Source organism: Salvia splendens, chromosome 5 (genome assembly GCF_004379255.2).
Source record: "Salvia splendens isolate huo1 chromosome 5, SspV2, whole genome shotgun sequence".
Lineage (NCBI taxonomy): Eukaryota > Viridiplantae > Streptophyta > Magnoliopsida > Lamiales > Lamiaceae > Salvia > Salvia splendens.
The window spans coordinates 36416655-36439484 of NC_056036.1; the positions used below are offsets into that span (position 1 = coordinate 36416655).

At 39.2% G+C, this 22830-nt stretch overlaps 1 protein-coding gene across 1 annotated transcript; it reads right to left on the minus strand.

Moving 5' to 3' along the window:
• Nucleotides 1-1238: 1238 nt before the first annotated feature.
• On the minus strand, nt 1239-2694 carry LOC121805692 (E3 ubiquitin-protein ligase RING1-like). The gene has a single exon (XM_042205642.1). The coding sequence runs from the start codon at nt 2591-2593 to the stop codon at nt 1586-1588; it is 1008 nt and encodes a 335-aa protein (XP_042061576.1). The 5' UTR covers nt 2594-2694; the 3' UTR covers nt 1239-1585.
• Between the last annotated feature and the right edge of the window lie 20136 nt (nt 2695-22830).

Consider the following 22830-nt stretch of genomic DNA (forward strand, 5'->3'; position numbering starts at 1 on the left):
TACTTTAGGACAGAGGAAGTATATAAAAGTGGGATCCACATTCAATTAATTTTTTTCACGGATTTTCCTTCACATTTGTTAAAACCAGTCAAAGTGGGACTTTAAATTATGGACGGATGGAGTATATTTAATTATTTCTCATCTAATTTAACATAAATTATAAGAGTGAATCCACAACTTAAAGAACCATTTTGTCATTTTGGGATGTTCACAATTTAAAGAATCATTTACTTTATTCTGTCTTTTGGTTAGCAAACCTCACATTCCACTAACTTATTTTCACTCACAATCCATTATAAAACAAGAGTATTAAAATTGGGACTCACATTCCACTAATTGTTTTCCTTCATTTTTTTCACGAAGTCAAACATTTTTTTAAAACCCGACAGGAAGTCAAAATGACTCTTTAAATGGTGGACGGAGGAGTGAGTATATAGCTTTGATGTTTGCAATTCTTGGAAAAAAATATCATGAGAAGTGATTAGTAAAATTCTGAATCATATTTTGAGAAGTAATTTGATCCATGAGTTCTATTCTGGAGAAGTTAATTTGACCATTGATACTGAATTTAGAACTGGAAATGCTTCTATCAAGCCTTTTTTTTCTATGGGCCTGTCTCTTGAAGACCAACAACTTGCCGCACAATTTCAAGAAATTCCACTCGACCTACTCATGTTTGAGGCAGAGCAGAGCAGAGCAGATTGGGTGTAAGTCATTCCTCTACTTGATGGTTTTAGATAGATGTGCTGTTGTCGTCCAAGTATTTCCCTTGGGTATGCTTTACATGATATCAGTAGCTATGTAGAGATAAATGGGTTATCATGTTTGAATGTTTCTATTTATTTACTTAGGCAAATGTTCCCTCTTTAAATTATCATAACTATTTTTTTATGTGTGATTTAGACCATCTCCAACTATACCCAAAAATGAGTTTTTGTGTAAAAATCTTCTCTTATCATACACCAAACTCAAACTCATTTTTAATGTTTTTTTGAAATAACACTAAATATGGTGTTACTGCACAAATTTTGTGAGACAAAAACTTAAAAATTGTGTAAATTTTGAATTTGGTGTAAATTATTTGAGTAAAACTACTTTTTAATGTAACATATACTCAAAAATCTTTTTAATTTAACATATACTCAAAAATGGATTTAAGTTTGGTGTAAATGGTTGGAGATGGCCTTATGGTACCAAAGAACTTACAATTTTATTTAACTATCAAAAACATAAATAAATAGGATAACTCACAATTTTATTCACTACCAAACGCAAAATAAAATTAAGATAAACCTAGTCAAAACGTATCATAGCCACGACATTTTCAATCTTGGTATATCAAATGTAAAAATCTCAATCAGAATCTAAATAAACAGAGCATTAAGACGATATAAACAAACGATGTAATCCATTTTAAATGACAAAATAAAATCCAAAACTTTTACTCCCTTCGTTCTTAACAGAGATATTTTTTTCGGCACGGAGTTTAAGAATAGTGCGTTAAATTGATGGTGAAAAAAGTAGGAGGGATGAGGAGAGAATTATTTTTGCCAAGAGTGGAGTACTTACATTTGTAAAGAGAGGCCTACTCTTCAACTACACCTCTCTCTCTTCTCAAAACTTCCCATCTCCGGCTACTGCTGTACCTCGACAGAAACACTTTGGCATTACACGAAGCCGACCTCTTCACCGACGACGACGATCCCGTCCGGATCCCCACTTCTCCAGCCTTCGCTTTTAAATTCTTATCACACTGCCGCGGAAATGCGTTAGCAACAGCGGCGCTGATCATCGACGCCGACAAAGAGTCCATCGACACCGACCTTCTAACCGGCTGCGCCCCGCCCAACTCAATTTTGCACGCCCCTTCTTCAACGGTTTCCCCCAATTCGATCCCAATTTGAGACCGGGCCGCCCCATCGCCCTCGATTTCGTTTGAAACATCTAGCGCTTCCTCGGCCCGGCCTGATTGATGAGCGATCGGGTCGTGGCTGGAGACGATTCCGGCCCGACACATGGGGCAATTGGTGTGGGAGGCGAGCCACGTGTCGATGCAGGGGATGTGGAAGGCGTGGCTGCACTTTGGGAGCAATCGGAGCGTCTCATCCTCCTGAAACTCGCTGAGACAGACGGCGCAGTCGGTTCCCTCCACGAGGCCGTCGGCTCTCTTGTATTTCACGATCGTGATCGCGTTGATCACCGACTGCTGCAGCCCGATCGTGCGGATGTACCAGATGGGGTGGTCAACCACGTCTTCTTCATCGACAAAATCTCCGCCGCCGCCGCCGTCTTCTTCGGGATCGCTCTGCCGCCGCCGCGGCGGAGAGTTGGTGTAGGCGGTGTAGAATTTGTAGATGGTGTAGCAGGTGAAGAGGAAGAAGGCGGTGGAGAGGACGACGAGGGAGGCGGTGAGGGCGGGGGAGAGCGGGGGTTTGTGTGGAGCGATGAGGGGCGGCGGCGGAGGCGGAGGTGGGGATTGAAGGGGTGATTGTTTGCAGCTATCCTGGCAGGCGTTGATATTCTCAGGGTCAACACAAAAGGTTTGGCAAAACCATTCATCCAGCAGTTTCCTGTGAAGGAAGGCCATCACCATAGATGGGATTATTAGAGAGAGAGAATCATAGCCAAGGAATTCATAGAGAGATAGAGGATTATTGCAGCGTTGATTCTCTTGCTGTTGTGTTGACTTCACTCTGTGGTTTAAAGGAGATATAGTCGACCCGATTTTATTTGTCCCGATTACGTTTTTTTTTAATAACTTTTTAATGGTCTCTAAATTATTTGTGCAATAAGCCTAGTCTCTGAAGAGTATAATACGTAATATTTTTATAAGACATAATTAGAATCATAATTTTGGAATATTTTAGTTTTGATTGATTAGTCTAAAATAATGGGAGATTAAAAATCTAAAATTTGTGTTATAAATGATAATATAGATTTGAATGAAATTATTTTAGTGGGAAAGATTGTGAGACAGAGCATGCGTGTAAGCAAATCTAGTTGGTCACCTAGAAACGAACTTTTTTTTTTTTTTTTCATACCACCTAGAAACGAACTTGAATGATTAGTTTTCATACGTAATCGTACTTTTGGATAAATACTACTCCATACAAAACTAATTAAGTAATTCAAAAAATAAAATTAGCGGGGTAAATTATCTAGCATTATAATATCCAACACCGGCTAATACCCCTTTATCCAAAAATGTTTAGCATTATAATATGCGATGGGAAGGAAATTTGGCAGCTTACTTATCTGAGATTACGCATATAACTTTCATAAAGGTGTCCATGTTTTAGAGTCCCCTCCTTCGGGTGTTAGTATTTTTTTAATGCATGATAGATTAGGTGTTTCTTATGATCGTTAATGTGTAATCGGGCTCTACCCGCTTTTCTTACCAAAAAATAATAATAATCTTCAAGTACAGCCATTTGGCGAAATCACAATTCTTTACACTCACCATAGTGGAAATGGACCATATGTGATTTAGATAATTGTTTTATAAAGTCTAATCGAAATCTTCTATATATACATGTCACCTACTATCCTACGAGCAATAAGGGCATATTCACAGTGGGGCACCCTAAGGGGCGCCGTAAAACCCGTCCTATGCACCGCCACGTCAGCATTTTATCCTCCTGCCCTTCCACCTGCAGTGGATCGCCCTAGGGCGCGCCTATAGGTTTTACTATTGTTTTGTTAATTAATTTAAATGTTTTCAAATATATAAATGCAAACTAATTAAAAAACACAACGATTAAATAGAAACGGCAAATAATACATTGATTAAAAAAAAGTTACAATGGTTATAAATAAAAAAATTGACTATTCTACAAAAGTCTCAACTTCCAGCGCAACTCATCGATCAACCTCTGGAGGTATTCGGCTCTGGTCGGATCCGTACACTTCATAAGGGCGTTGTGCGTATCCAACAACTTCCGCGCCATCGAGGTCGTTGCCAAATCTGAGTAGGCAATTGTCGCAGGGGTTGGGATCGGCGATGGGGGCGGCGGCCGAGGAGGATGTCGCCTTCGTCTTCCCCTTGTTCTTCACAGCCTTGCCGCCTATGGGACGCCGCCGGGAGGACATCGGTGTGCCGGAACTCTATTCCTCCGTGCACGTCCGGTTGAGGTCCACCGGACGAGTTCCGCTTTCGCTGGTCGTGTAACCACCAGTGTCGGTGGTCTTCGTCCTCTTTGTCGCACCGGTGTGCAGAATCCAGCCTTGGAACTTGTGCTTATCCCTCAAGAACGCCCAGATGCTGAAATGCTTGAAGTCGCCGTACATGGACTGGTACGACAACAGCGCTATATCGCGCATGTCACTCAAGCTCCCGCCGCTTCCCTGATCCCTCGAGCACTTCTCGTACTCCGCCACGAACAGGTTGACTTGCTTCTTCAGCTGATCCCAGTGCTTGCGGAGCTGCTCCCTGATGAAGCAATGCAGGTGTGCAGGTGTTGTGTAAAGCAAAGGTGTATCCTACTGATCAGGATAGAAACCCCAGTTAAGTCTGAACCTGGCTATCAAAGAAATTCCTCAACCCACTTCTACTGATTAGTATAGTGGAGGTAAGGGTCGATGCATTTGGGTAATTGTGGTTATATTCTGGAAGGGTTTGGTTAGCTACCAAGCTTGGGTTGAGATTCTACCTAGACAAGAATTAAAGGGTACACTCTACTGACTGGGTGGTGTGAAAGTGAACGACATGTGACTGTGTACGTGAGAGTGGGGGACAAGGTGTTTCAGGGACATGTGGAAAGTAGATGGTTACTATAATAGGCTAAACGGAATATCAGAGAATAAGAGACAGTTAGGTGGCTACTATGTCAGATCTATAGGGTACCAACATAAAAAGCAAAGGACAAAAGCAAAAAGTAACTAAAAAGCAAAGTGGTCACAAACTTGAATGTGGATGTTGTCTTCTCCAACAAACATGAACAAAATCAAACAAACTCAGATTCCATTAATAACATTTTTCAGATTAACAACTTCACAATCCAGATCTAAGATTTAACACACTAAAATAGGAAGATTAAACAAGTGAAATCGAGAACTACACATACTGGACGACATGCAAGGTGGCAGAATAACGTAAACTCAGATTTCGCACTTAAACACTTCGGGAATTAGATCTAAACAGCAACTGAACTAACAATCACAGATCGAGCAACTCTAAATGAAATCATGCTTCAACACTTAGAAACAACCACAAAATACTAGATCTAAGCTACCTAGGCAGAATGAAACATATTCAACCCGAAAGAGATGCATAAAAACAACTTCATTGCATAAAGCGTTTGGATCTCGACGAAATACTTCAAAAGATAAACTATAACTAAGTTATGCAACAGATCCAACGAAAGGGAAAACAAGTAAACATTAACTAGAAAGCGAATAAAGATTGTTTTGCCACTCCGGGCGATGAAGCTGCTATAACTACGAAATGAACTAGCTGGAACGGTGGAAGGCGAATCTCCGGTGGAACTTCAGGTGACCATGGATGTGGCGAGGAATGAGAAGATCTTGGATTATGCTGAAGGAACTGATCTACCGAGAGAGAATACTATAACTAAGTGTGAATGTGTTGATCCTTTTGATGCTCTCTTTTTCTCCCCAAGTGGCTTCCTTTTATAGGGAGGTCTGCCCTTGATTTTTAGGGTAGACTCTCTTCGTGAAATGACTCTTTTTCCCTTGTTTGTGGTAGATCATTCCCAGCAATCCTTCTTCTCCATCTCGAGCCTTTTCTGGCATACATCCTAATCAGTATTGCACCCTTCTGGCGCTCTTTTCACCTGAGTTATCTGAAACCCTTCCTTCTGACTGGAACCCTTTCCCTGCACACTTTAGCAATTGTTTTGCAGATATAATCCAATTATGCACGTATACTGACCAGTAACCATGGTCTAGAATGCGACTTATCACTCCCTTTGGCACTTGTACGCGCTCGGTGGCTTCGCCTCATTGTAGCGCTCGGCGATACGCTCTCAGTACGCGAGCTGCTTTTGGTTGTTCGTGAATATTGGGTCCTCCGATATATCCACCCAACACCTCGCCAAGACGAGGGTTTCATCCGTCTGGTAGTTCGTACGGCCGGGGGCGTACTCATCATTCGTTGTCGGAGGTGGCAACTTGTACGGGCGGTGCTTGGTCCTAAACATGCCCACCGGTTCCGGTTCCGGCGGTTAACCGCCGAACCGGAACCGCCGGTTCCGGTTCCGAACCGGAACCGTGGCCTTTTTCCCGAACCGGAACCGTCGGAATTCGGGTTGCGGTCCGGTTCCGGTTCAAGATATTTCGAACCGGAACCGTGACCGAACCGGCGGTTCCGGACGGTTCGGAACCGGTGGTTAACCGGCCGAACCGCCGGTTCGGGTACTAATTTCGAGGCATTTTGATGGGGGAACCGGCGGCAGCTTTTCAGCTGAAAAACCGGCCGGTTCCGGCGGTTAACCGGCCATTAACCGGCGGTTAACCGCCGGTTCAGGGCTTCCGGATGCGGCGCGAGAAACGAGGCGACATGACGCAGCTTTTGCAGACGGTTTCGTTGACTGAACCGGCGGTTCCGGACCGGGAACCGGCGGTTTTTGGCCGGAAAACCAGCGGTTCCGGCGGTTTTCCGCCAAAAACCGCTGGTTTTTGCAAAAATTGGATTTTTTTTTTTTTTCAAATTTCAAATTCGAAATTCTTCCATTTTCCCCCCATTTTTATCTATAAATACCCCCTCTATCCTCATTTACATTCACCCCACTCTTGTGTTAATAAGAGTTTCTCTCTTCAATCTCTCAATTCTCTCTCTTTGTCTCCAATTTCTCATATGTGCTATTGTGCTTCCATTTAATTACGCAAGTGCTACTCTTATTACGCATTGTTATACACTTATACTTGTTCCCGTAGTTCTATCTATAAGTTGTCTTCCTTTCTCAATTGCTAAAACAAAAAAAAATATTATTCCATATTTCTACATTTCTACTTCTACATAGCAATATGTCTTCATCCCGAGAAGGTCGTGTTGATAAGGGAAAGGGAAAGGCCAAGAGGCCATCTCGGAGATCCGTTATTGATGAAATTTCTCAAATGAACATGGATGAGTGGCAGGTTAATATTTATTATCTACTAATTTAATTAATTTTGAATTACATTACATTATTGTTCATAATTTTATTTGTAATTACAATACAAATATTATTTTGTAGGCTCGAGAAGAGCAAGATGTGGCACATGCTATTGCTCTCTCTCGCTCTCAATACCAAGGCGATGCTTATGTTGGTACCGGTAGTGGTGCTCCCGGTCGCGGTGCCTATTCCCAACAAAGTCCAACCCCTGTGAATGTTGATGAAGACGATGATGATGATGACGACGAGGAGGAGGGGGAGGAGGTAGAAGAGGTTCAAGAAATGCCACCCCCACCACCACCAAGGAGTCGGCGTGGTCGTGGACAACCTCGTCCTCCTCAACCTCCTAGACCAGCTGAAAGGTCTTTAACCTCCAACATCATGGTGAAACACTTCAAGAAGGTACAAGATAGTAACGATCCTAACACTTATAATGTGTATTGCAACTATTGCGAAAACGTATACACATTCCGAAGGGGTGGAGAAAGCGCATCCGGTCGAGTTTGGTATCGCTCCAACCCAAACTCAACTCAACTTTCAACATGGAGTCGGGACCGGTAGTGGGACGGGTTCATCCCAAACATCAGGTACGTGTAGCAATACTCTTTTGAAATATGATCACAAAAATGCTCTTAATGTGATGTCTAGATTTGCCGTTATGAAACATCTTCCATTCAATGCTTTTGATAACGATGCTTTTGAGTCGAGTATGCGGCAAGTTTATAATGCCGCTGCAAAAAAATTGAGTCGAACTTCAATGACTCGGGCCGTTGTTCGACAATGCATGGAAAAGAAGGCGCAATTAGGTACGTTTATTATTAACTTAGGGCATAAAGTTTCTATTTGTTCTGATGTGTGGACTGATTGTTTTTGTAAAAATTCGTATATGGGCATCACTGTGCATTTCGTTGATCACAGTTGGACTTTAAACAAACGTTTGATTGCATTTCGGGAATTTCCCGCACCACACACTGCACAAGCAATTGCTCAATTGATCATTCAAGTTTTGAATGAATTTCAATTGATCAATAAAATTTTTTCTATTGGTTTTGACAATGCTAGCGCTAACACTGCTAGCATAGATGAACTAATCAGTGCATGTTCTCCTGTTATTGATGGTAAATATTTTCATGTGCGATGTATTGCCCATATTTTGAATTTGTGTGTTCAAGATGCGATCGATTTGTGGCAAAAGTATGTTGATCCTATTAGAACTGCTGTGAAGTTGATTCATAACAAAGCTCCTATTGGTAGAGCTTGGAAGAGATATTGTCATGGTAAGCAATGCAGGTACACCAACTTTCGTTTGGATGTTTCAACTCGTTGGAACTCGACATATGATATGTTGGAGTCGACTTTGAACCACATTGAGTATTTATGTGATTTTTTTAGAAGTTGTCCTCATGTTCCTTCTGATTTGATTTTGATACCCGCTTGTTGGGACCACAACATGGATTTATTTCGATTATTCCGCGCTTTCAAAAATGTCACTGTTGAGTTATCCGGTGTTTATTATCCTACTTCTGTGCGCGTTTTGGAGCATTGCATGTATGTGGCAATTGGTTTTAAAACTTGTGTGAAAAATACTCAATTCATTGAGTTGAAGGCTATTTTGTTTTACATGGTTGAAAAATGGTTAAAATATTTTTCACGTATTCCAAATGTGTTTTTGATTGCAAAATGCTTGGATCCAAAGTGGAAGTTGCATGGTGTTTATAAAATTTTAGACATGTACTATGGTTGTTTGCACGCTTTGGATTTTTCTCAACTCCGCGAAATGGGCTTGACAAGAGGAGAATGCTTCGAACTAAGTATTACGGATGTTGATGAAATCAAACTAAGGTTAGATAGTGCACTTCGTTCTCTCTACGCGGAATATGAAATGCGGTATAACACCGCTCACCAGGTACGTGCTCCTCCTAGTCCGTCTACATTTGATTTTGGTGGAGGGGATTTTACCAATATCATGATTGATCCCGACGTAGTATCACAATTGCAAGATCTATACGGTACTACAACCAATAGGACTAGAGCGACTAGTGAATTAGATATATATTTGGAATCGCGCTCTATTTTTCAAGATGCATGTCCTCCTACTCAACAAATTGACGTCCTTAATTGGTGGGGAACACATGACAAAGAGTTTCCGATACTCTCCATCATGGCTAAGGAGATATTCGCCGTTCCCGCTTCCACCGTCGCCGTTGAACAAGCTTTTAGTGTCGGCGGTTGTGTCCTAGACGACAGAAGGAGCAATCTCTCCGCCAAGAACATGGAAGCCACTATGTTACTTGACGATTGGGCAAAGGCGGACATGAGAGCACAAGAGCCGGATTTCGACTTCCGTGTAGAGAGTGATGGTGAAGAATTTTCTTCCGATGGCGATGACGAGGTCAGAAGCGAGAGCACTCAACATTAGCAATGAGTCGACGGGGGGCGGTGAACGGCGAGCACAGCCGACCAAAAAGGTAAGCAAGGTAAGAGAACTACGTGGGCTTTGATTCCTCAATAAAATTGTGGATACGTAGGCACCTCAACTTAAATTTGAAAAGTTTAACTTCGAAAGTTTAAGTTGAGCTCAAGCCCCTTTCAATTTCCCCCCCCCCCCATTTCATGTTTTTTTATTTGTAATTGTAATGTATCATTAAAATATATTCTCCATTTGATATGTATCTTATTGGTGAAAAGTGGATATCTTTGGGGCAAATGGTACTGGAACACAAATTTATATATGATCTTGAAGTATCATCCAGATTCCATATATAAATTTGTGTTCCAGTACCATCTGCCTCAAAGACACCCACTTTTTCACCAATAAGATATTTATCAAATGGGGAATATATTTTAATGATCTTCAAGTACAATTTACCTTAGGATCAACCATTTTTTCTTGCAAAATGTTGCCCATTTTCTAAGCAAACACGTATCAGCACGCCATATACACATTGCTGCATTTCTAATAGGGGCAATTTGATCTTCCAAAGCAATCAATGCATCTCGAACACACATAGTCAGAACATTATTCAAGCATCTATCATGGAAAAAATCAGAACAAACTATCTATTAGTGCTAATTTTTTCCATGCTTGAATAATATTCTGACTATGTGTGTTCGAGATGCATTGATTGCTTTGGAAGATCAAATTGCCCCTATTAGAAATGCAGCAATGTGTATATGGCGTGCTGATATGTGTTTGCTTAGAAATGGGCAACATTTTGCAAGAAAAAATGGTTGATCCTAAGGTAAGAGAACTACGTGGGCTTTGATTCCTCAATAAAATTGTGGATACGTAGGCAACTCAACTTAAATTTGAAAAGTTTAACTTTGAAAGTTTAAGTTGATCCCAAGCCCTTTTCAATTTTTTCCTTTTTCCCCCCCATTTCATGTTTTTTTATTTACCTTCCGAGTCCCACGAGGCGACGACACTTGTAAATTATATTATATTGTTGTATGTTGTTGTATTGTATACTTATGTATTGTAAATTGTAATGTATCGTTGTCCGTTACAACTCAAAATCAATAAAATTTATTTCATTTTCTCCTTATTCGTCTTATTTGTGCTTGAATTATGCATTGTCTTGTTTCGATTTATTGTATAAAGCCAAATTTCAAAATTTTTTTAAAAAAAAAAAAAAAAAAAATTGAACCGGCGGTTCCGCCGGTTCGAAAACTGGAACCGCCAAAACCGCCGGAAAACCGGCGGTTCCGAACCGGAACCGGAACCGTGAAATAGCCTCACGGTTCGGTTCCGGTTCCGAAGACGACCGAACCGGAACCAGCGGTTCCGAACCGGAACCGCCGGTTCGTGAACCGTGGGCATGTTTACTTGGTCCGCTTACTTTGGTGAGGGCGGCAGCGGCGGCCGAGGGCACGTCGGCGGAGGGGGGCGGCGGCGGCGCGACGGGAAGGGGTGGCAGGGCGAGTTGGAGACGGCTCCATGTCAGAGAGACCGTACGAATCTGTACTAAAGTCGGGGTCGTACTGCGTGTTGTCGTTGAACGACCGATATTAGCCAGGTTGTGTACCCGGCCACCGTGCGCCATCTCCAAATATCGGGCAACCAGGACTTGAGTATCCACCGGAATCCATTTTATAGCGTAAGAGTTGAAAAGTGAATCGAAAAGTTACAAATGAAATCTGAGGATGGGGTATTTATATAAACAAAATTTTCGAATTTAAAAAAAAACTAAAACGTGTTGCATCATCCGCGTCGCCCACAGTGGGCGGACGATGCCCTATTGTCCGCGCTTCGTCAGTGGCGGACGATCGGGCGCGCTACCGTCCGCCCCATTGTGGATGCTCTAAACGTCCGATCGTCCGCCCTATTGTGGATGCTCTAAAAACAACTTTTAAGTAATAGACGAAATTGTTTTTAGAGAATTTTTATTTTTAGGTAGAAAATTCTAACCTTTTAAAAAATAAGATTATTATTAACAACTATGCTTATAAATATTAACACACTCTAATCTAGATGAGTCGAACTCAGGCCAATTGATAGTATAGGAGAAACATATATTAATTGTACGTAGGTAAGTAAGTAGATATACCTATCTTTTAAAATTATTATTATTATTATTATTAAGTAATAATAGGATCTAATGCTTCACCTAATGTCATAACACATAAAAATTAGTCTTACTTAAGAATCTTAGATTGCATCTAATGACATAGCTATAAATTAGCCTCATTCTACATATCAATTTGTTTATCATTTCTACTAAATATTTTGTTTGATCATTTCTACTAAATATTTTGTTGATCATTTTCTCTAACATATATTAATCACTATTAAAACTACCCATAGCATAAGAACTTTTTTTAATGACGGATTCTGAATATAATTATAAGGACAAATCACTGGGTGGAAAGGTATAGACATCAGCAGTTGAGAGTAGAACGGTGTTATAGTACTATAAAGAGGATTACATTGTAATTTCTCAACGTAAGTGTAAGAGTAACCACAATAGGGAAGACACGGCGGCCGCCGACTCCGCAGCGGCGCCGCGCCTCCCTATAGTGGAGGACACTTGAAAAACGGCGGGGGGGCGGCTGACAAGAGGCGGGGGGCGGCGGACGACTAGTCGGCCTGCCCGCGACGTGGCGTGGAGAGGTGCGGCGGTGCCCGCGGCGGTCTATTGCAGGAGCCGTGCGCCGCGGCGCTCCGGAAGCTTTTTTTTTTTATTTTTTTGCATTTTCGGATTTAATTACTTAATTTTTGTGGTGTTTTGAGAAGAGAGAAGAAGAAGAATGAGTAAAATTGCATCGGTAAATAAGCAAGAAGAAGAAAAAATGTAGATCAGATCTGAAGCTGCGAGGAAGAAGATACTTGCGACGAAGAAGATGACTTCAATTAAAATGATTAATTTGGTCAATTGCATTGGGCTTACATGAATTGCATTGGGCTTTTTTAAATGGGTTTTGATTAATTTGGTCAAATTACTCCAATTAAAATTATTTAGTTTAACCCATTTAGTACTATTTAAAAAGCTAATAAACAAGTTTGGTCATTGGTTTTAATTTTTTTTAATTAAATTATGTATTTTTTTAGTAATTTTCAGTTCGATAATTTTAATTCTAATTGAATTAAAATATATAAACAATTGATAAAAAAATGGCTTGGGAGTGTCCACTATTGCTGTGGACACTTTTTTTGTGGCTATGGAAAAAAAAGTGACTTGTCCACCAAAGTGTTCTCTGAAACTCGCTCTTTTCAATCTATGTTCTTCTCATCATTTTTGGTATCGTTGTGGCTTGCTCAAGTTAAATCATCAAACTGATCCAGCCGGCTTATGTGTGCCTTCTACCTGCAAAATGCCGGTGAGTGGATCCACTGGAAGATCAGGCTGATCAACTCGACTTAGATTCGACTTGAGTGAGATGAACCGATAATCTAAAAAGTGTGTTTTCAAAACCTTAACCCACAATACTATTAACTAGTATAGGGAAATAAGGATCGATCCCACAGAGATGAGGCGTTTGACATTTGTTTGCTTGACATGACTTGGGAATAGATGCGGCCACACTTTCTAGGGGTGGGTTAAGTTAACTACTTGACTTAAGAAAAATTAAACTACTAAACTGATCAACTCATAAAAGCTTAACTAATCTACTTGATCAACTCGACTGGACTTTCCATAAATGGACAAACAGAATAAACGGGGGACTGTCAGTCCCTAGCAAAGTGTATAATAAAGTAAAAACTTTTAACAACTTCATCTTCTTCACCAAATCAACATGGAAAACAGAACAAAGAACAGATCTGAAAAGCTATGAAAAAAAAAATATCATAACAAAGTGCAAACTTGGAACTACTTCTAAAATCTAAGATACAACTACGTAAACAAGAAGACTAACCCATAATCATGCAGACACGAAACATAAACTGCTAGATCTAAACATCCTAAAAACTCTCAAACATAAAACATCAGATCTGACCAAATCAAAACAAACAAAACATTTTTGAGCTTAGACATGCGACAGAAAAAGGAACCGAAAACAGATCAGAAACATCATGCATGGAAAACAGAACACATCAACTGAAAACGAAACATAACTTCAAATTTACTAAATCAAAAACATCTAAAGTCAATAACATCAAAGGTAAACTGGAAATAAACTACGAAAATAGGAAATTGTTTCATCACTTCTTCTCGAAGTGGAATAGCAAGAACAGAACGATTAAAAACGCAGGAAACCACCACCAAACTACCAGCTAAACTAAACTAGAACAAGACCAAGTGTGTGTATGATGAAAACAGGATGATGAAGCGTTGAGAACTCCCACTTCCAGCTTAGAAGAGAGCTGAAGACTAATGGGCGTCACCGTTCGAAGCTCCTCCTTCTCTATGTCCATTTATAGGAAGGCGTGAGGTCTGGATCCCTAGGGCATTTGATCTCTGAAAAGTCTGTTCTGCCCTTTTCTCTTGGGGGTTTTTCTTGTACAGCACATCAGTCTTCGAATTGGTGCTCCCGCAGCATGTAATTTTTTCCAACTTGATCCGTTCGCGCAGCAATTTGGCTCCTTCTCCTGATCCACTCATCCGCCCAGTTGATCAACTCAGTTCTCTGAAAATGGCGGATTTCACACACACCTGGCTAAAAAATGGCTGTTAGTTTACAGAATTTGATGTAGTTTTACCATAGAACACATGCATGAAACGAACCTCATCATCCTCCTTATTGTGGATACTCTAATAAAAATCTCATAACGATGTCACTTGATGTTTTCTTAAAAAAACGTTATGCTTATCCGGGCAATCATGCCTTTTTGTCCCTAAAGGAAAATCAGGCTTGTTAGTCCAATTTTCGAAACTTCGTCAAGTTCATTAGTGTCTAGCAGGTTTGAAGTGTTTCTACACATTAGAAGGAAGTCATATTATCTTTGGGGACAATACGTCAATCCAAGAGCACTAGATGAGACATAATTTGTTTTGCAAAAAAAAAGGGATTTCGCCGACTAGACTTATTTCGGTTATTTTATTACTTTCATTGTAATTTCTATTTTATTCACTATTTTTCTTTCTCATTCAATTATATTAGTACTCCATTCGTTCCATTGTAGTGGAGACATTTCTTTTTGGCACGGATATTAAGAAAAAATTGTGTTAAGTGAGTTAAGTAAATGAAGAATAAAGTAGAAAAGGAAAAAATGTAGAGAGGTGAAGAGAGAATAAAGTAAGTGAGAGTAAAGTAAGTGAGAATAAAGTAAGTGAGAAGAAATGTGTTGACTTTTACTAAAAAAGGAAATGACTCTACTATTATAGAACGTATCAAAATGGCAAAATGACTCCATTACTATGGAACAGAGAGAAGTACAAGTTAGAGTACCGTATATACATAGCTCGAAGAATTTTATATTTCTAACAAATATACTAGTATGTAGTTACTTTCTCAACTCACAATACATTATAACCACTTTTATAAAACTTGTGTCGCATTTATTTAGACCTATTTTATGGACATGTCCGGAGTATTTTAAATATTTCTCTTGGATCGTCTCATGATTCCCTTTAACATCCACAAATAAAAATTAGGAAGTCTAGCCAGAAGAATCATCCAAATTAGTTTGAGATTGAGTTGCTTCACAATTTTATTTCCCAAATTATCTCGCAACGAAAGCATGATGAAAAGACTCACGTATAATCTCCACGAAATTCATTACTTTAAAAGAGGAAAAGCCAGAAGAAACGCGCAATATATACTTGCAAGGAACATGTGGCTGATCTAAATATTTATCTTTCTTCTAATTAAAACACATTATTTTGCTTCAAGAATAACCCAATCAATTCGGCCACGTCATTTCTTGGCGTCTAAGAATCTTTGTAGTATTTTTTTGCTTGTCGTAATTGGCAAGTGTTTAGTCACATTAGCATCATCAAGCTTGCTTATCAAACTTTCTTATTGCATGTTATAATAAATTAAGTATCTTACCAATGCAAGCTTTCTCATTTTAGCAATTGTACATCTGTAGTTTTAATTGAGTCTTGTTCAGCATGGGCCTGCATCATCCTCGTACAAGCTCAAGGCGCTGGCCACTTTTGTCTGCCACTATAGAGCCGTATCGGGTGGCTCATGCGGAGCCACCCTATGCGCCACAATCGATCTTCCGCCTTATAAGGTGGGAGGTGGTGGTGGTTCTCTTGATCAGGGGCTTAGGTTGATAAGCAGCAGCTCCAAGTTGGGAACGTTAGTTGTGCTTGAATTATTAGTACTTCTTATTTTTGTGATTGCTTCATTTATTACTGAAAAATAAATTGGATTAATTTGTTCAAGGGAGAAGAATCAAAGTGGAGAGAGAACGCAAATTGCCGGATCAGCCCAGGGTTGGCTTCTCAAATTGGTACAATATCTTTTCAAACAAACCTCTACTCCATTCCATTGTTTATACCTAGTTAGTAGGAGACATGTCAAACCTTGATTTTCACTAGATGATTTTCAAATACAGAATATAAGAAAATAAAATTATTTAAATAGGATAGGAATCACGCCCTAATTAATCATAAGTCCATTAATTGAGCCTAAATAAAGTGTGAACAAAATTTTGGTTTAAAAGATATAATGGTAATATCTTAGACTCGAATTAAACGGTTATATCACGAGATCAAAATTTGGATATAGTTTTAGGATAACTTATTTTAAAATTTGTCCATAAATATTACTTCACTTGAATTTGTGAAGGGTGAAATGGCTTCTGGGATATGTAGTGACATTTTTGCTACCATTTTGGAAGACCAAATGGGATAACTTGCTGATGTTGGAAGGTAACATACCTCTGGAGATCCGTAAATGGTTTTCGTTTACGTTACGACCATGGTGACTCGAACGCCGACCTAATCTTGAAGTGTTGTAATTGATTGAATATTGCATGTATATGATCAGGAAAGGTGGCGAGAGTTGTGTGGAGGAGGTGGAGGTGGTAGCGGAGGTGGTGGAAAAGGAGGCGACCACCGCAGATAAGGCGTTGGAAGAAGTGGCAAATCAATTGCCAGATAATAGTAAGCTCAAGGAAGCAGCCTTCAAGCATTGGACCATGTCTCCAGAGTAGCTGCCCAAGATGCCTCAACAAATTAAGAACATAATCAATAAGGTTGTTATATACTTATATTTATTTAATTTATTTTATGCTATTTATTTCTACTTAACTTGTACTTGTAGTAGTAGTAGCAGTAGTACTACTTTCTTAAGCATTTTTTTTGTATCGGAGACAGGTTAGTGATGTGAAACAAGATATAGAAGAGCTGGAGAGCATTGTTGAACCAATTGTTGACAAGATTATTCATGGGAAGCACACAAAAATTAGTCGAGAACAAAATCCAAAATTGTAAAATTTAAAGCCTACAATTTTTATTTTTATTTTATTTTATTTTATTGTAGCCTGAAGAAATTGAAATAAAAAAGTGTATTTTATTGTAGTGTGAAGAAATTGAAATCAAAAGTGTATGTTCATCATACCATATCTTTTTTTCTTTTTTTTTAAAATAAACTCCTATAGAGTTCATCATAGCATATCTCATTAAATGGAGAATGTCAAGACGGATTTCGGTGACCCAGAAAATTGAAGGTTCGTAATTTGCTATAAATGCAAATTAGAATCTTAATTATTAAGTGTAGTCCAAATTTTCAAAACTCAAATTAAGTGAATAGGGTGGGTGTCTTCAAAAGACAAGGTGCGGTATTAATACTACTCATCAATTAAGTCACAAGAATCAATATTACACTTTCTGGGCAAACCACATTTGGAGAAGTAAAATTGAAGCCAGGGGAAAATAAATGTACATAGATATATGTAAATGCATCTAAAATTTTAAATCGAACATTACAAGTTCATTTAAACACAATGTTTTAAAAACCGGACCGGTAAGCAAACCGGTGAAGCTACTTGTTCATGGTTCAACCGGTCGGGCCGGTTTAATCACTGGTCGAACCGTTTTTACTGTTATAAAAATATGTATAATTCAATTTATAATGTAAAATATAGTGTTCCAATATAATAATAATAAAATATGATCAATAATGTATCACAAAAACATTCAATCTTACAAATAATTAGAATATATATAAATATAAACATTAAAATTTAGTGAATATAATAAAATATACCAAATTGTCAGTTAGTGTGAAATAAAGATTAAATATTTTACATATAAAAATAAACCAAATTTATGGTTAATTCAAAAAAATATACTGTGGTGGAATAATCGAATACAAATTATTAGTTAGTTTAAACAAAAGAATACTTTAATATCAATAGTTAGGCTACATAAATTAAATATATATTAATATATGCTATAAAAATATATATTTAGTAATATAAACTATAATAAATAAATATATTGAAAAAAATTGAATCTTACTCCCTCCGTCCCATGTTGTTCGCCACTTTTCATTTTAGGCCATAAATTGGGATTGATTTTTTAGTGTCATTAAATTAGAATTTTAAGTATAATGAGACATACTTAATAAAGGGCTCTTAACTAAAACTATAACATATTAATGAATGCATGATTCTAACTTAAACTATAAATAGTGTAAGAAGTTTGTGATGAGCCGAAAAGCAACAGTGCAAGTAACATGGGAGGGGAGGGAGTATAAATATAACGATAGTAATAAGCGTTATAGTAATAATATAGTAACTAGGAAAGTATAGATCAATTTAGAGGATGATAAGTATATGTATCATAATAAATAAGTACATTAAAAAAAATCAAATAAATTAAATTATTCGTGGGTTTAAATAAAAAAATATTAAGATTAGATGTATAACATTGTTTAATGTTCTCTATTTTTCCAATGTTGGGCTTTGGGTGGAGTTGTTAAGCTATTGTGAATTGGAGTGCGAGGTCATGAGTTAAGCTTTGCACTAACAAGTTTAAAAATTATTGAAAACAAAAAGCAAAAAAACCGGTTTCCGGTTTGGTTCCGGCGCGAAGAGAACGGTACCAACGGCCGGTTTTTCAACGGTTTCGGTGGATCAACCTCACCTGGTCTAATAGGTAAAACCGGACCGGACTACTACGGTCCGGTTCGGTTCAAGATATTTCGAACCGGAACCGTGACCGAACCGGCGGTTCCGGACGGTTCGGAACCGGTGGTTAACCGGCCGAAACCGCCGGTTCGGGTACTAATTTCGAGGCATTTTGATGGGGGAACCGGCGGCAGCTTTTCAGCTGAAAAACCGGCCGGTTCCGGCGGTTAACCGGCCATTAACGGCGGTTAACCGCCGGTTCAGGGCTTCCGGATGCGGCGCGAGAAACGAGGCGACATGACGCAGCTTTTGCAGACGGTTTTCGTTGACTGAACCGGCGGTTCCGGACCGGGAACCGGCGGTTTTGGCCGGAAAACCAGCGGTTCCGGCGGTTTTCCGCCAAAACCGCTGGTTTTTGCAAAAATTGGATTTTTTTTTTTTTCAAATTTCAAATTCGAAATTCTTCCATTTTCCCCCCATTTTTATCTATAAATACCCCCTCTATCCTCATTTACATTCACCCCACTCTTGTGTTAATAAGAGTTTCTCTCTTCAATCTCTCAATTCTCTCTCTTTGTCTCCAATTTCTCATATGTGCTATTGTGCTTCCATTTAATTACGCAATTGCTACTCTTATTACGCATTGTTATACACTTATACTTGTTCCCGTAGTTCTATCTATAAGTTGTCTTCCTTTCTCAATTGCTTAAAACAAAAAAAAATCTTAGTCCATATTTCTACATTTCTACTTCTACATTTAGACATATTGTCTCATCCCGAGAAGGTCGTGTTGATAAGGGATAAGGGAAAGGCCAAAGAGGCCATCTCGGAGATCCGTTATTGATGAAATTTCTCAAATGAACATGGATGAGTGGCAGGTTAATATTATTATCTACTAATTTAATTAATTTTTGAATTACATTTACATTATTGTTCATAATTTTTATTTTGTAATTACAATACAAATATTATTTGTAGGCTCGAGAAGAGCAAGATGTGGCACATGCTATTGCTCTCTCCTCGCTCCCAATACCAAGGCGATGCTTATGTTGGCTACCGGTAGTGGTTGCTCCCGGTCGCGTGTTGCCTATTCCCAACAAAGTCCAACCCTGTGAATGTTGATGAAGACGATGATGATTGATGACCGACGTGAGGAGGAGGGGGAGGGAGGTTAGAAGGTTAGAAGCGGGTAGAAGCGGTTCAAGAAAATGCCACCCCCACCACCACCAAGGACGGTCGGCGTAGGTCGTGGACAACCTCGTCCTCCTCAACCTCCTAGCCAGCTGAAAGTCTTTAACCTCCATACCTCATGGTGAGATATGACAACACTTCAAGAAGGTACAAGATAGTACCGATCCTAACCACTTATAATGTGTTATTGCAACTATTGCGAGAAAACGTAATACACATTCCGAAGGGGTGGAGAAAGCGCATCCGGTCGAGTTTGGTATCGCTCCAACCCAAACTCAACTCAACTTTCAACATGGAGTCGGGGACCGGTAGTGGGACGGGTTCATCCCAAACATCAGGTACGTGTAGCCAATACTCTTTGAAATATGATCACAAAAATGCTCTTAATGTGATGTCTAGATTTGCCGTTATGAAACATCTTCCATTCAATGCTTTTGATAACGCTGCTTTTGAGTCGAGTATGCGGCAAGTTTATAATGCCGCATGCAAAAAAATTGAGTCGAACTTCAATGACTCGGGCCGTTGTTCGACAATGCATGGAAAAGAAGGCGCAATAGGTACGTTTATTATTAACTTAGGGCATAAAGTTTCTATTTGTTCTGATGTGTGGACTGATTGTTTTTGTAAAATTCGTATATGGGCATCACTGTGCATTTCGTTGATCACAGTTGGACTTTAAACAAACGTTTGATTGCATTTCGGGAATTTTCCCGCACCACACACTGCACAAGCAATTGCTCAATTGATCATTCAAGTTTTGAATGAATTTCAATTGATCAATAAAATTTTTTCTATTGGTTTGACAATGCTAGCGCTAACACTGCTAGCATAGATGAACTAATCAGTGCATGTTCTCCTGTTATTGATGGTAAATATTTTCATGTGCGATGTATTGCCCATATTTTGAATGTGTGTGTTCAAGATGCGATCGATTTGTGGCAAAAGTATGTTGATCCTATTAGAACTGCTGTGAAGTTGATTCATAACAAAGCTCCTATTGGTAGAGCTTGGAAGAGATATTGTCATGGTAAGCAATGCAGGTACACCAACTTTCGTTTGGATGTTTCAACTCGTTGGAACTCGACAATATGATATGTTGGAGTCGACTTTGAACCACATTGAGTATTTATGTGATTTTTTTAGAAGTTGTCCTCATGTTCCTTCTGATTTGATTTTGATACCCGCTTGTTGGGACCACAGCATGGATTTATTTCGATTATTCCGCGCTTTCAAAAATGTCACTGTTGAGTTATCCGGAGTTTATTATCCTACTTCTGTGCGCGTTTTGGAGCATTGCATGTATGTGGCAATTGGTTTTAAAACTTGTGTGAAAAATACTCAATTCATTGAGTTGAAGGCTATTTTGTTTTACATGGTTGAAAAATGGTTTAAAATATTTTTCACGTATTCCAAATGTGTTTTTGATTGCAAAATGCTTGGATCCAAAGTGGAAGTTGCATGGTGTTTATAAAATTTTAGACATGTACTATGGTTGTTTGCACGCTTTGGATTTTTCTCAACTCCGCGAAATGGGCTTGACAAGAGGAGAATGCTTCGAACTAAGTATTACGGATGTTGATGAAATCAAACTAAGGTTAGATAGTGCACTTCGTTCTCTCTACGCGGAATATGAAATGCGGTATAACACCGCCTCACCAGGTACGTGCTCCTCCTAGTCCGTCTACATTTGATTTTGGTGGAGGGGATTTTACCAATATCATGATTGATCCCGACGTAGTATCACAATTGCAAGATCTATACGGTACTACAACCAATAGGACTAGAGCGACTAGTGAATTAGATATATATTTGGAATCGCGCTCTATTTTTCAAGATGCATGTCCTCCTACTCAACAAATTGACGTCCTTAATTGGTGGGGAACACATGACAAAGAGTTTCCGATACTCTCCATCATGGCTAAGGAGATATTCGCCGTTCCCGCTTCCACCGTCGCCGTTTGAACAAGCTTTTAGTGTCGGCGGTTGTGTCCTAGACGACAAAAGGAGCAATCTCTCCGCCAAGAACATGGAAGCCACTATGTTACTTGACGATTGGGCAAAGGCGGACATGAGAGCACAAGAGCCGGATTTCGACTTCCGTGTAGAGAGTGATGGTGAAGAATTTTCTTCCGATGGCGATGACGAGGTCAGAAGCGAGAGCACTCAACATTAGCAATGAGTCGACGGGGGGCGGTGAACGGCGAGCACAGCCGACCAAAAAGGTAAGCAAGGTAAGAGAACTACGTGGGCTTTGATTCCTCAATAAAATTGTGGATACGTAGGCACCTCAACTTAAATTTGAAAAGTTTAACTTCGAAAGTTTAAGTTGAGCTCAAGCCCTTTTCAATTTCCCCCCCCCCCATTTCGTGTTTTTTTATTTGTAATTGTAATGTATCATTAAAATATATTCTCCATTTGATATGTATCTTATTGGTGAAAAAGTGGATATCTTTGGGGCAAATGGTACTGGAACACAAATTTATATATGATCTTGAAGTATCATCCAGATTCCATATATAAATTTGTGTTCCAGTACCATCTGCCTCAAAGACACCCACTTTTTCACCAATAAGATATTTATCAAATGGGGAATATATTTTAATGATCTTCAAGTACAATTTACCTTAGGATCAACCATTTTTTCTTGCAAAATGTTGCCCATTTTCTAAGCAAACACGTATCAGCACGCCATATACACATTGCTGCATTTCTAATAGGGGCAATTTGATCTTCCAAAGCAATCAATGCATCTCGAACACACATAGTCAGAACATTATTCAAGCATCTATCATGGAAAAAATCAGAACAAACTATCTATTAGTGCTAATTTTTTCCATGCTTGAATAATATTCTGACTATGTGTGTTCGAGATGCATTGATTGCTTTGGAAGATCAAATTGCCCCTATTAGAAATGCAGCAATGTGTATATGGCGTGCTGATATGTGTTTGCTTAGAAAATGGGCAACATTTTGCAAGAAAAAATGGTTGATCCTAAGGTAAGAGAACTACGTGGGCTTTGATTCCTCAATAAAATTGTGGATACGTAGGCAACTCAACTTAAA

What these genes read in the sequence shown, in the direction of transcription:
- LOC121805692 (XM_042205642.1), bottom strand. Translation starts at nt 2,593, where the DNA reads ATGGTGATGGCCTTCCTTCACAGGAAACTGCTGGATGAATGGTTTTGC.